Genomic DNA, 14,475 nt, shown 5'->3' on the forward strand with positions numbered 1-14,475 from the left:
TCTCAAACAGCTCTGGAGGTAATGACTAACACAGCAGCTAAGGCAGTGACTCAGAGGCAGCATCCGAGGGAGTCCCTGGGCTGCTGATGGCTGGGAGCTGGCAGCTAGAACCAGAGACTATCATTACACACTTGCCTTGTTCTTAGATTCTCTCCTTAGACACTGACAACTGTTCCCTGTCAGGAACAGGAGAGAGGCTTGAAGACTGCAGTCAAACCAGCGAGGCTCATGCTCACATCGCCAGCAGCTCTACAGCCGGGGGCAGGATTGCACTGGTGTGCCACTAACAGAAGCAGAAATCCGTGCTTCAGGCACGTGTTACTCCCTGCTGCAGATCCAGATCCATGGCAGAGATAACCTGAGCGAGCATCCCCTCCTTGCAGCTCCCAGGGTGGGGAGCATGACCAGCAGCTCCTTGCAGGGACCCGGGGAGATGGGTACCAGCCACCACGCTCCATTTGCAGACAAGTTAAGAGACAAACGAGCACTAATGAGATTAATTAAAACCACCAGATTGGTACCGCTATCACTGCAGATGCAAGAAGCTGTTGGCAGCTGCCCACATTCATCTCTGCCTTCAGGCAGAGCAGTGCACCAGAGCCATGCCCAGGGCACCATCAGCATCAGGTTTGAGCCTTGAAGGCTTTGCTGCCCAGGCAAGGGGCAGGGAAGGACAACTGTCACCTCTGCGAGGGACAGAGCCAAGAAGACAGAGGCTGGTGCCTGGGACAGTCAGGGAAGAGCCCGGGCAGAGCCCCGTGACAGGCACAGATAAATATAATCACCCTCCCTGGCAATGGCCCCTTTGCGGATGTTTACAAACAGCTCAGTACTTTTCCATGTAAAGAAGCTTGTTTTTCCAGATGCCTTGTATCCGATGGTTTTTAATGTGTATAGTTAATCCCCTCTCACAGAGTCTTTCATAATAAACATCACCCCCTGACCTGACTAATAACTATGTAACACTAATGCTTTCGATTTTTTTATCTCCTGCCCGGGCTGTCAGGGGGAATGCCTGCTCCTGTGGGACAGCAGCTCCCAGAGAAAGGGGACATGACTTGGAGAAGGGCAAGACAGGTTGGTGGCCAATTGCCACTTCCCCAGCCCATCCTCCAGCATGGCCATCCCTCAGGACACGCCTGCACCCACTGCAGCTCTTGAGAAAGCTACAATGTGTAAACTGGAGTTTGAGTTGTGGTTTGAAAAGATGTGTCCAGACCCAAAATGGCTGGGGGTTCAATATCTGCTAATGCATTCATCCTGCTCTCCCTGTTATTCTCCTGTGGTTTCCATCTGTCAGTGATGATGAGATCAACATCCATCCTCAGCAGGATGGACAAAAGAAAAGGTGATTCACTATTTCATGTGAAGTAGTTTGATAGCAGTGTAGTTTGTGTTTTACAGTTCCCAGCATTAGCTCCAACAGGACATGATGCAGGTCACAGTCTGAGCCTGAAATCCCCCAGTGTTCCTGGGAGGATGTGCCAAACCCCACAGTGCCTGGACCAGACACGTTCATGGGTGCTCACAGGAAGAGCAGAAGTTGGGTCACTCATGGAAAAGTTTTAGAGAATGCTGTTGGAGAGGAAATTCATACAGGAGTGATCTCCAAAGCATCTCCCTGCACAGCTGCAAGTCCTGGGCTGATACTCTACCCACCTCCAACAATGTCCTGAGCCCTGAGTTTCACTGGTGCTGATTTCCAGCAGACCCAGACACCAGCAAGTGCAGGGGCAATGCACAGGGAGGGGAGCACAGCTGAGATCTGCACTGCTCCATCTGCCTGTGTGCCCACCATGCTTTTGTAAAAGATGGTTTGTCAGCTTGAGCATCCTGGCCAAACTCCAGCTTGAGTAATCACACATGGCCTCCCCAAATTCCCCTAGTCTCAGTTCACATAAACCACAGAGGTTCACTTTCTGTCCCAACTGCTGCTAAGCTGGGACCTGCTCAGCTTTTGCTCCACTTTATCTGTTCCACAGCTACATTTCACTGAGAACCCTCCTCAGGGGATAATGGAGCAGTAAGCAGAGGGAGAAGCCCTCTGCAGGCATCTGATGTCTCCCCAGGTGCCATGGATTAATATGTAGTTTTCACCCCAGCTGTTGTAGAGCAGAAACTTGGATCCAGCTCTTACCACACTTCATCAAGTCCAGAAGCATTTTCACTTGGAATCTTGGACTTATATTCAGTAGCAGCCAGGTAAAATCCTACATGGCTGATTAAACTAACTCATATTAAAGACAAAAATGTGTCTGCACCAGTGAGGCAGAAAGATGTCCCAACTCTTGGAGAAGGATTTTACTGGGCAGCAGCAGGGTGGCAGCTGTGACACTGCTGTGGCATGAGTCACATCTTCTCACATCTAACATGAGGCATTTCTGTGGCAGAGACTCCTGACAGCACCTAGAGAGCTCACCCAAGGCCTTTATGGACACATCAGGCACAGGGATGGGCAGATATTTCAGAGAGGGGTAACAGTGCCACAGGAGGAGGAGGAGATGCCACAAATGCTTCACTTTCCAAAGGAGGATTCAGCTCACAGAAATCTCCCCCACACCCACACTGAGAGACACATCTACAACCAAAACCCAACATTACCAGTGCTAATATTCAATTTTTCAATTTTCCAAGAGCCTTGTTAGCAGTCAGTGACATCTGCACCGCTGGTTCTTCCTCTCTGGAGTATCTCCAGCTAACTCAGCTGGCAGTAACAGCTTTCCAGTCCCTCTCTTTACCCAAGGCACAAATAACTTCAACTCTCTCAGTCTGTGTCCTTTGCCAGCACAGATATTTCAATGTAAACCTATCAGAGCAGTAAGAACCAAGTGCAGCTGTAATTCAGGCAGTGACCACAGGAAAACCTCAAAATCTCTACTCAGCTTGATGCAAAAGGAGGATGTTGCAGAGGTTTGTGCTCACCAGGCCACATCGTCAGGAGAGGTGAAATGGGGAGTTCACATGAGCCATGCCAGCTTCATCTGCTGCTAAACTTAGCACTGTTTGACTCCAGACCCCAGGCCAGAGGGAAGGGAATGTGAGAACAATGTCCCTCTGGCTTTGCTCACGCTGCTGCTGAAATGAAGATGACCACTGCCAAACACTGCAGTTGCTACAACAGCAGCTCATGCCTGGTATAGTTTCCATGGCTAGTGGAAATGTATCCGAGGCACAGAAGGAAAAACAGGACACAGCACCACCCCTTCCAACAGTCCTGGGGACAAACAGCTCCTCCCACCCAAGGCCCAGACCCTGCACTGCAGAGCCAGCAGGTGAAGCTGGGCAGTGTCCCCACCCCAGCCAGGGGAACCCTGCAGCAAGGTCAGGCTCTGATGGCCTCAGCTTAATGTCCTTGAGCCCTGTGACAGGGGAAACCAACACAGCACAACCTGCAGCTCAGCTGCACTGTCTCTCATTTCACAGCTCTCCACGCCTCCCACTCGCTCAAGGGAGGAGTCTCCACATCACCCTCCCCTGCCATCAGAGCTGTCACCTGGGCCATTGATAAAAGGGCACCCAGGAGGGCACCCAAACCAGGGAATCTTGGTATGCAGACACCCCAGTGCTGTGGGACCTCCCAGCCCCACCAAACTTAACTTGTCTTTACTTGCCTCAGTAGGGGGGGAGTGGGCACAAGGACCCCCCACCCTTCACCAGGGATGTTCACTGTGTGTCCCCATCAGCTCCCTCCCCAGGGGAGCTGGGTTGACACAGCCCTTGGGAGTTGTGGCTCTGCAGCACGGGGATACCTTGTCCTGGCACCCACTGCCCACAGAAGCCATGGCCATGCTGGTTGCCACAGCTGGGCGAGTGCAGTCCCATGGGAAAACTCTCCTTTGGGAAAAGCCTGAAAGCCCACGTACCTCAGAGGGCTTCTTCTCCTTCTGCCGTGACCAGGGGGATTTGGTATTTGGAATTTTGGAGCATCTGGAGGTGGATGTGGTGTGACCTGCAACAAGGCAACAGAGACAGGTTATTTGGGAAAGAGTTAAAGCTTTTCCTTACCTCATCAGCCCCCCTGCTCCAGCCCCAGCCAACACTTTGGGTCAGCACTAAGATGGAATAACTCCTTGACATGACATTTTTTTGTGCAGTATCATCACCACTGCTGCCACCCCAAAAGAGAAGGGTAGCTAAAGCCTGAAATGTGCTGGAACCATACACTACTGATCTTTATTTCCAACCCATTTTTGTCATTATCACGTAAATGTAAGACTCTATTTGTTAATAATAAATAACAAACTGATTATTGGAATTTCTGTATAATAATGATGACAGTTCAGTCTTCTGTATAGGAGGACCCCTCCATATTACAGTATATAAAAATGTTTCTGTGAGGTTGCAACAAAATAACTACCAATAGGCCTATTTAACACTGATTTTTTTTATCCTTGGAGGGCTAAATAGGAGGAAACAGCACTGTGCACATAAACAACAACATCCAAACCCAATGGAGCCAGGAGCTGAGCTGACTCAGGGGTCAGGCTGTGGTACCACTGCAGTGGGAAGCTGCTCTTCCACCAGCTCAGGCAGCTGAGCCCAGGTAAATTTCACATGCCTACTTTTCCTGGCAGGGGAAGAGGCACCAGCTCAACCTGTATTCTTTACTTGCAGTGCACTTTCTTGTACAGCACAAAATGAAGGCCAAACGTGGGGGCATCACCTGTTCCCAAAACACAGCTTGTTTTTCCAAGTTGCGGGCCAGATGTTATGAAAGAGGGTTCCATACAAATGAAATTCTTTATAACACTTCAGAGCATAACAGGACTGTGTAGACAAAGCCCAGAGCAGACATCCCTATGCTGTAGCACCACAGACACACTGCTTTACTCAGCAAGCTGCTCCAAGGAGTACAGCAGCAGCAGCTCCACAGCTTTCATGGAGAGATCAGCCACAAATTTCCACCTTGCCCCCTCTTCTCAAGCTACAATGTGATGCTACAGCTATACAGGCTTGGATAACACACAACTACCCTTTCCTGGCAGAGGCCTGAAAAAGAAGGTCACCACTCTGTTTACAACCATCCTGCAGGAGAGCATTTGTCAAAAGCTTAGATATCACCTGTAGCATAAATATCCAAGCCCCATAGAGATAAGGCCATGTTGTTTAATACCATGATTAAAGATGCCTTACCCCTGCAAGGCAGGGAAGCCAGCGAGCACAGCTCGGCTCCATAAGCCTTTGAGCATCTGGGGATTAGGAGACGGGAAGTTTGGAGCATGGCTTCCAAAACAAACCTCTTTCTGAGATAGAGATGTTTCATTTTATGAGAAGCAAGGGTGTTGACAGAGCCTGAAACACTTTGTGTAGGCACAGCTCAGCGCCCAGGCCCCCTGGGCTCCAGCAGGATGGGGGTCCCCGCTGGCAGCAGAACAGCAGGTTCCCTTCAGCAGTTGTGGTGCAAACTCCACTCACTCTGACAATTTTTTTGGCTGAAGCTGTGGGAACAGCAGCCAAACCCAGCAAGATCAGCCTTTCCATAACCCCCTGTAATCTCTCCATCATCCTGTTAGGAAAAAGCCCAGAAGTTTAGTGTCTTTACTAAAGTCCCTTTCGTTCTCAGATATCCAGCAGCCAGATCCTGTAAAGTGTGGAGAGCAAATTCCCAGCACGGCCCAGATGAAATTACTGTGACATTTGTAAGAAACCAAGAGCAACTAGTAAGAAACTCCAGAGTCCAGACAAGGGATTAGGCTGGTGCCTTGAGGGTACTGAACACCGAGGCACTGCGGTATGTGTGCAGCGGGTGAAACCCTGGAATAAGTGGGAGAGGAGAGTGCTCTATTTATAGCCAGAATTCAGCACATTTGCACATGTTTATTGTTGAACACATGCTTCTGTGCCTTCCTGAATGAGGATGAAGTGAGGTAGATGTTGAAAAGCAAGCATGGGCTTGCAAGTTTTGCTGGCTTGAGCCTTATTCCTTCTCCCACATCACCCTTCAGTTTGCAAGAAGGGAACAATGCAAACTGGTCCAGTTTTACTCCGACTCCAGTAAAAGCTTCCCTTTCCCCTGGTACAACCCAAATCAAGAGCAAACTAGTCTCAGGCTGCAGCTCACAGGAAAGGACAACTCATCTACAAAGGGTGTTTGCTGCTTCGTTAGCAGATCTGCAATCAGCAGCTCTCCTCGCTCAGACTCCTCACACGAGGGAGACACTCTCATCAGTTAAGAGGAGCCACAGCCAAGTGTTTAAATAAATTGATATCAGCTTGCTGCTGCATTTCTGACAAACCCAGCCCTGCACACTATTCCCTGTGCAGAGACTTCCCAGTAAATGCAGTTTCCTCCACTCTTTGTGAAGTAATTATTCAAGCATTTTGACTGCTGGAGGTGAATCTTGTTCAAAGCTTTGAATGAAAGGTCTTACTGTCAGTGGTGTCCGAGTTATCACTGCTGATGGAGTACTTGCGTCGTTTTTCTTCCATCTGTAACAGAAGAAATTGAACATTACACCCCATGTCCAGAAAACTCATCTCAGCACCAAAGCACTGCTATATGAGTATCTGCACACCCTCCTACCCCAGAACCAGTCAGTCCCTACCCTCAGGACAGACCACTACCCAGAGGCTGAAAAAAAATGCAAGAAAACAATTCTCATGGATTTAAAAAAAAACTTTAATTGTCTTTCTACCAGCTTTTCCCACTCCCAGTAGTTACAGTGGATGCATTTGGACCACTCAGCTTTGCATGGAAATTTGTCTGTGCAGGATTTGCATCCAAATGTCTCTTCCTCTGCAAGAGCACTGCCAAGGGAGGGAGCTCCAACAGGACTGGAGGATGTCCTCAAGGGACCATGGCGCTGTTGGATGGGAGAAGAGGTGTCCTGGGAACCACCTGTCCCAGCTGCAAAGCGTGAAGACAGGAGAATGGAAACTGCACACTCTCGGTATGTCTGCAGGGGGAAGTACGAGCATCCCAGAGCTGGAGAGAACCCCTGGGTACCACAAGCCTGGGGTTTTACCCTCTGACTCATCTTCCCATTCAGCCACTATCTATTTCTTTTAAGAGCTCGGGAGTATCTGTCACACAGGAAGCACCTCCCATCACTGCCACTGCCCTGCTGGAGGTCCCAGGGGTGGGCAAGTGCCTTCTGCTCAGCTGCCCTGACTTCTCCATCCTCCAGAGCTAAAATCGCAGCAGCAGCTACCACTGCACTGATGAGGAGACCCGTTTCAAGCCCAGCTGATATGCTTTGAGAATTTGAACAAGCCACAGGAGTGCCTGAAATCAGCAGGTTGTCCTGAACTCACCCCTTGGGAACCGAGCACTCGGAACTCAAAATAGGTGCTTCGGGAAAAAAAAAAAAAAAAAAGAAAGGTATTTTAACTTTTGAAAATCCAAATTTTACCAATGTGGCTGGTGGCTGATCAATGTGGCTCCCAATAGAGGGCTTGGGCAGCTCTGGATGGAAAGGGCCACCTGTGGACCAGACAACTATCCAACAGGCTGTAAGCCAAAATACATCCATAGAAATCAGTCTTAACCTCATGGAAATCTTCCTAGTACTTTCTGAGATATTTTTGAAGAATCTGAATGTGTTCATATGTCATACCCACTACTGCTTCCACAAATGGTAACTGGGAATCATAATGAAACACTGGTTTTGTGTGGTTTGGTAGCAACAGGTACAAGCAGCACACAGACTGGGATAGCAAGCTAGAGCATGACATTTGCCCCCAAACATCAGGAAATGTTCTTCATAAACATATAAAAACCTTGTAATAGGTGTATTTTGCAATATATGTGCTATCACAGCATTATAAAGGAAAATACTACAAAATATCCTAAACATTTTAACTATCAGTGTTGTGGTAAGGCATTGCCCTGTCAAAATGTGACTTAAAACACTCCCTAAGAATATGGCAATATCAATACTTTTCCCCTGGTGATTCAAGGGGAAACAGATGTTATTAAACCAGCCTTGTTCCAAATAGCCATTAGATTTTGCTTGGGGGAAATGAAATTGAAGATAGCTCTAACTGCAGCTTACTTACTTTTAGTGAAAATCCTACCTCAACCTTTGAAACTGGTTCTTCTGGTCTGAAGTGACAAACAGACATTTGGAGCACAAAGACAGGGCAATGCTTTTATTGATTCTGGAGTTCCTAATCACAGAGATTAAATAAGCCAAAGCCAAGAGGAGGGAAAAAAACCACCTGAGGTGAAGCAAAGGAATGCCACTGATAGCCAGTGATATTTCCCAGGTTTCCCATCTTTGCTTTTACAGCAAAACAGCATCACTGACATCACTCTCCTTCCAAGGAGGGAAAAGGGTTTGCAATCAATGCTCAGGTAGCAGGAGGCTGGCACTGGTTTGGCTGATATGTGTGAGGAGATGCCCTGATCATCCCACTCACTGAACTTGGTCCCTGCATCCTGCTTCTGTCCTAGAGCTGCCTACAGAATTAACACACTCACTAGGTAACAAGATGAATTGATATTCACATACAGAAGTGGTTCACATTGCAGGTAAAAATAGCATCTGTACTTCAGTAAATCATTTTGCCACTGTTTGGCAGGATGCAAGACAGCATCCTCCAAACCGAACTGCATTAAATTTGTGAATGAAATTCTGGCTTGAGCAAAGTACAGACATCTCTGAACAGCAGCACTGAAAGGCTGGGCAGGGGATGGCACACAAAGTACTGTGTGCCTGAAAGGAGAAAAAGTTTTGGCCAAAAGCAGGCCATTCCAGAAAATGGTTCCATTCCAGGCCATGCTAAGAAGATGCTGTTTCTGAGGGACTCATCTCGAGCAGTCAAACAGTAGTAAACCACATGGCACTTAAGAGAGGAATTTACTGTAGAGGGGTTAATTGGGCCATTTCCCCATCTGTATCCCAGAGTTATAAAGTCTGATGGTGGCTGAGCTCCCACCACCCTTTTGGCACCCGCGGGGGGGTGGCTGGGGGTGGGGAGGGCTCACTGCCCACATCCCTCCCAGGGCTGGAGCTCCAGCTCCCAAAAGCTCTCAGGAGCAATTCAGTTGGTGAGCTACTGAGCAACTCAAGTCCCCACAAAATATAGTCTCTGCTCCAAAATTAATATTTTGTTTACATTAGAAGTTAATTTCACCTTTAACTGACCCATTCCCCACATGGCATCATTAATAAAGTCATAAACAAATACCAAAATAAATTGTAATACTTTGAAAAGGTCACTGTTAGGTCAAACTTGGCCCAAAATCTAGTTTTTACAGAGCCAGAAACCAAGTGAAAGGTTTCTATGTAGGCTTGCTTAAAAAATTCAAACAGAAACAGATGTGGGTTTCTTTTATAAACAAATGAACATCCCCCTGAAGTGTCTGCAACTCAAATCCACAGGCATAGCCCTGGCTAATGCCTGGAAACCAAAAACTGAACTGCTTGCAAACCAACACATGTTTAGCATTGCCTTTGTTCAAAGCTGAAAAAGGCAGATAAATGCTAAACCAAGGAAGATGATGGCCCTTCATCAGCCTAAACAAATGTAAATCACTGTGTCCTTGGACAAATTAGCACCACGATTGGTGTTAAAATGGAGATGATGGCCTCAGGCTGGCTGGTCCTGCCTCACAGCAGGGGAAGGCTGGAGGGAGCTCTTGGGAATGTAATTTTGCCCAGCCCATGCAACCTGGGAGAGGTGAAGGCAACTACTGCTGGCACACAGAGATGCCTGTGCCCAAATCCTGAGCTCAGCTGGGCACACTGCCAGGGACAGGCACCAGCTCCCATCCACACTGAACCGAAATGCCTCATCCAGCCTTCAGCTAGCACAGAAATCTTCCTCTGCAGACCCCTCCAGCAGCCCTGTGCTCTGGAGAACCCCCTGATGTTCCCCAGCTCCCTGCAAACTCTTCTGCACATCAACTCCACGTGCGATCTGGAGATTTTTTAGCGGCATCCCAGCACCCTGTGCAGAGGCTGTTTCCACTGCTTCCAAGAACGAACCATTCTGAAATGTGGCAAGCAAACAGCGAAATTCATACATGCCTGTGCTCTCCACTTCCACAGGAAACAGGCACAGAAACCTGCATAAGTTGCAGCAAAAAAAAAAAAAAAAAAGAAGAAAGTATTTGGTCATCACCTCCTCCCAGCTCCCGCAGGTTGAGGGATGCGCCGCGCTCGTCCCCGCGCCGTCACCTCTGACGCTGAGAGCAACACCGGCTGAATGATGTGCTCTGTTTGTGAGCTGCAATGAGACTGCAGAAAAACCACTTCCCTGTTTGTTCTTCCAGCCCAGAAATAGGAACACAAACAGAACATAGTGCCCCCAGCGGCACGCACACGGCTCCGGCCACCGACCCCGCTCGGGGACCCCGTCCCGGAGCCACCTGTGCCCGCCGGCTGGCAGCGAGCCTGGGGCTGCTCCCGAGCATCCCCTCAGCGCTCCCCCTCTGCCTTAAATGTGCTTTTTTCCCTCTGTCTAGGAACACCAGCCAGTTGTTAGAAAGTGTAATAAAAAGGGTGGAGGGCTGGAACATCCCAGCCGGTACGCCGTGGGAGGGTTGTCCTCATCCCATTGCCTTTTCCCATGAGCAAATTCTGGAGCCAAGCGCTGCTGCGGGAGGCTCTGAGAGGGCAGCAGCATCCCCCAAATTGGCACAGCCCCAATTTCATAGTAACAGGACAAACTTTTGGACCAAAGGATGCACAGCAGCGGGGCCAATAAGACCCGCAGCAAACCGTGGTGCTCAGCCCCTACATCTGGGAGGAGCTTTTCCTGACCTCCCTGGTAACCCTGCGAAGTGTAAATGCTAAAGAGCAGGATCCTGGTACCTACAACAACCATTTTCTGGGCAGCAGGAGCCTGCCCCTGCCTGCCGGGGCTCGTCTGTCCCTCGCCTCCTCTACAGGCTGCTGCCAGCCCCAGCTTTCCAGCAAAAGCTCAGGTGCCCAGGTGAGGAGCAAGCCATCCCTCCTCTCCTCCATACCAGCGCTGCTGTCTTGGCTTCCCCAGGGCAAAATTTAATCTCATTTCAATTTAAAACAAAACAAGCCCTCGTTTACTTCCTGTGCTTTGCCTTTCTCCACACCTACAAGGGGCTTTTTTTCTTTACTACTCACGTTTATAACTTTACTTGCCTCTTCTGACTCTTTACCTTATAATTATCTATTTTTTCTTTAGCAAGCCCAGACGGAGCACAGATAATCAGAAAGGTCACCGAGGGCACTGGGGCCACCCCTGCCTTCCTGGGGGAAGGTGCAGGCAGTGACACAGGGCATGAGAAGGGACACCAGGCACAGCTCCATGCCCACAGCCAGCTGCCCCATCCTGCAGGTCTCTTGAGTATCAAAAACTCAGAGGAAATCAACAGGAGCTACAGACACTCCAATCTTAGGGAATGATGAAAACCCACATAAAGGTAAAGACCAGAGCTGGTCTGAAGGACCACCCACCCACCAACTTTCAGAACTTGGGTGTCAAACACTATCAGCAGCCATCAATACTTTAAAGGAATTGCATCTCCTTGCCTACAGACCCCCTAACGTGTACCCTCCATCCTGCGCTCCAAGCCTACATTTCTGAACATCAGCCTCAATTTTCTTAAGAAAAACAAATTTAACCTTCGATTTAACCTTTCTGCAAGCTATTTTTACTCCTATCTCAAGCTTATTTTAACCCCAGTAGCCAATAAATGCTTAAAGGTCAAACACCATTCCTAAAAGCTGGGCTCCTCACCCCTGGGGAGAAGGCTGAGATCAGATAATTGGTTTTTTTTTTCCCCCCAAGCAAAACCTTCTCATAGAACTGTCCAAGCGGTCGGAGGGTCCTGGCTTCAACCCTTCAAAACAATTTTCACTGTGGGGGCTGAGAAAGGCACTGAGAATTTTCCCTGCAAATGCCATGCCATCCTTCTCTTCCCACTCAAAAAGCGCTCAAAACGTATAGGTATGGAGAGAGAGAGAAAAATTTATTTTCCCCTAATTGCGATCGAGGTTGACAATCCAGCAGCCTCCCGCCTTTCCAGCGCTTCCCAACTTCCAGCTCGCCGCTCCCACCCCGGGCGCGGGGCAGCCGGGGGGGCGCTCCCAGCCCCGCATCCCGGCCGGGGAGCGGCTCGGCAGGTGGGGAAGGGGCAGGAGCCCGCCCGCTTCCCCGGAGGATGCAGGAGGGAGCCCGGGGAGGGGGCAGGTGGCCGGGGAGAGAAGGAGGGGCGGCCCGGGGGGGACAACGGCGCGGGGGGACGCGGGATGTTTCCGAGCGCGGCTGATGCCGCGGGGGGAAAGCGGCGGAGCCTCCGGGCTCGGCAGCCCCGGGACCCCGCGGCGCGGCGCGGTGCGGCGGGGGAAGGCGGCGGGGAAAGCCCCGCGGTGGGGAGGGAAGGGGGGAGGAAGGGGAGGGCAGGCGGGAGCCGGCAGCCGCCACGCCCCCGGGCACCGCCATCCCGGCCCCGCGCAGCGCTCCGCGCCCGCGGCCCCTCCGCTCCGACCGCGCCGCCCGCCCCGCGCTGCCGCCCGCCGAGCCCCCGCTGCCCGCCCGAGCCCCGCGGGGCGTCCCCTGCTCTCCCGGCGGGCAGGGCAGGGCGCGGGGCCGCTGCCGCAGTCATTAATTCGGGGAATAAAGGGGCGAAGCGGCGAACCGAGCCTTGAAAAGTTCTTGTTTACGTCCCCGCCGCCTCCCCTCCCGCACTTCCAAAGGAGAGTGACCACCGTGCGCCATCCGCCCCGGGAATGCTGCACATCCCCCGCCCGGCAGCCGGGGGAGGGAGGGGAAAAAAATAAATAATAAAAAAAAAAAGACATATATACAGCAAAAGCAGGGGGAGCTGCAAAATAACCATCCGCTGCAAACCCAGCCCGCTCCCGCCGCCACCCCGCCGAGCCTTTACCTTGGCCAGGAGCGTCCGCCCGGAGTTGCGCCGGTCTCTGGGGTGACAGGCGGGAGGAGGCGGGGGCGGGGGATGCTCCCGCAGTCCCCGGCCGGGAGAGCCCCCTCGGCGGCTCAATCCGGTGTCATTGCCAGGGCCGCGCCGCCCGGGCCCTCCTTAGGAGCGCCCGCCCGGTAACTCCATGGATGCGGTCCCGCTCCCAGCCGAGATGGCCGCTCCGCCGCGGCCGGGGCGAGCCCTGCCCGCCTGTTTCTCTTTCTTTTTCACCCCGCACTTCCTCCGGCGCTCCGCGCCCCGCCGCCGCCCGGGCTCCGGCTCCGGCAGGGAGGCGGGGAAGCGACTTTCGGAGCGGGGACGGATAATGGTGGCGGTGCTTCCACCCCCCCACCCACCCCCCCCCCCGCCTCGGCCGCCCCAAATCTTCAATTTCTTCGCCTTTTCCCCTCCCCGGGCGCCGCGGCAGGGCCAGGTGCGGGCAGCGCGGGTCCCATCGCGGGCCGCGCCGCCGCCGCCGCCGCCCGCCCCGCGTCACCCCCCCGCCGGCCGCCGGGGCCCCATGGCGCTGCCCGGAGCCCCAGCGCCGCTCGCCCGCAGCCCCGGCGCCCCGCAGCCCGGCCCTGCACACGCACTCACACCCGCACACACTCACGCTCTCCGCCCCCCCCCCCGCCCGCTCCCCCTCTCCGCGCTGTGCACACGCGTACACGGGGCGGCTTCGCCAACCTTTAAAAAAAATAAATAAAAAAAATAAGCTTATACTTAAAAAAAAAAAAAAAGAAGGGTTTTGGCGCCATATTAATGACGTACTTAAAATTTGCCATTTCTCCTGCGTCAAAAAGACGGCTCTTGCCCATCGCGGGGCGGGCGGGGGCCGCGGTGCGGAGCTGCTGCCTCCCTCCCGCACCCGCGCAGCGAAGTTCCGCGGCCGCGGGGCGTGGGAACCGCGGGGGGGCGCGGGGGGGGGGGGGGGGCGCGGAGCCTCCGCGCCGGCACCGCGGCCGCTCCGGATGGGCGAGGAGCGGCGGGGCTGGGGATGCGACCGCAGCACAAGAGCCCCCCCAGCCCGTGCGTGTGTGTGCGTGTGCGTGTTCCCCCAAAAAAACTTCGCAGAGTTTCCGCGGAGAGGTGCGGAGCGGCGCGGCAGCTCCGCGCGGGGTGACCCTGCCGTGCGCTCCCCAAACGAGTGCTTTGGGCTCTGGGTGGCTCAGGGCTGCCTGTTGCCAGCTGTTTTGCACAGGATTAAAAACAACGACAGCAGTGCTTTCGGGATAGAAACGGCTTCTTAAATTAAAATAATAATAATAATAATTGGATGTAGAGCATATATCTGCCTCAACTCCCAGGGGCCCTACAGAAGTTGGTGTGCACTGTTTTAAACCATTGCTGCAGAAGATTAAAATTCAAGTTAAGGACTCTCTTTCAGTGACAATCTGCCATCATCTCTTTCGATTCATTAAGCTGGTCAGCCCTGAAACTGTGATTTACCAATTATAAACCATTAGGAACCAGAGCTACAACAGCCAGATGCTCCCCAACTTACATCCCTGTTGTGGCTTGTTATGAATTACCAAACTTGAATGAATTAGGCTGTGACTTTCTGCACAGTCTGTGTTGGATGTTTTCTGAACATTCCAAGTCCTTTGGCACTTCCAAGGATGAAA

The 14,475-nt window shown here is 52.0% G+C and overlaps 1 protein-coding gene across 1 annotated transcript in view; it reads right to left on the reverse strand.

Annotated features, from left to right (window-relative positions):
- The window catches only part of JADE2 (jade family PHD finger 2), a 71,412-nt gene extending 61,150 nt beyond the window's left edge, over positions 1-10,262 (reverse strand). Inside the window, 4 exon segments of the mRNA XM_054642921.2 lie at positions 3,864-3,949; positions 6,372-6,429; positions 10,069-10,167; positions 10,170-10,262. Coding sequence (XP_054498896.2) covers positions 3,864-3,949; positions 6,372-6,429; positions 10,069-10,167; positions 10,170-10,247 — 321 coding nt within the window. The 5' untranslated portion in view covers positions 10,248-10,262.
- Positions 10,263-14,475: the final 4,213 nt, after the last annotated feature.

This window comes from Agelaius phoeniceus, chromosome 15 (assembly GCF_051311805.1).
Source record: "Agelaius phoeniceus isolate bAgePho1 chromosome 15, bAgePho1.hap1, whole genome shotgun sequence".
NCBI classification, from domain to species: domain Eukaryota; kingdom Metazoa; phylum Chordata; class Aves; order Passeriformes; family Icteridae; genus Agelaius; species Agelaius phoeniceus.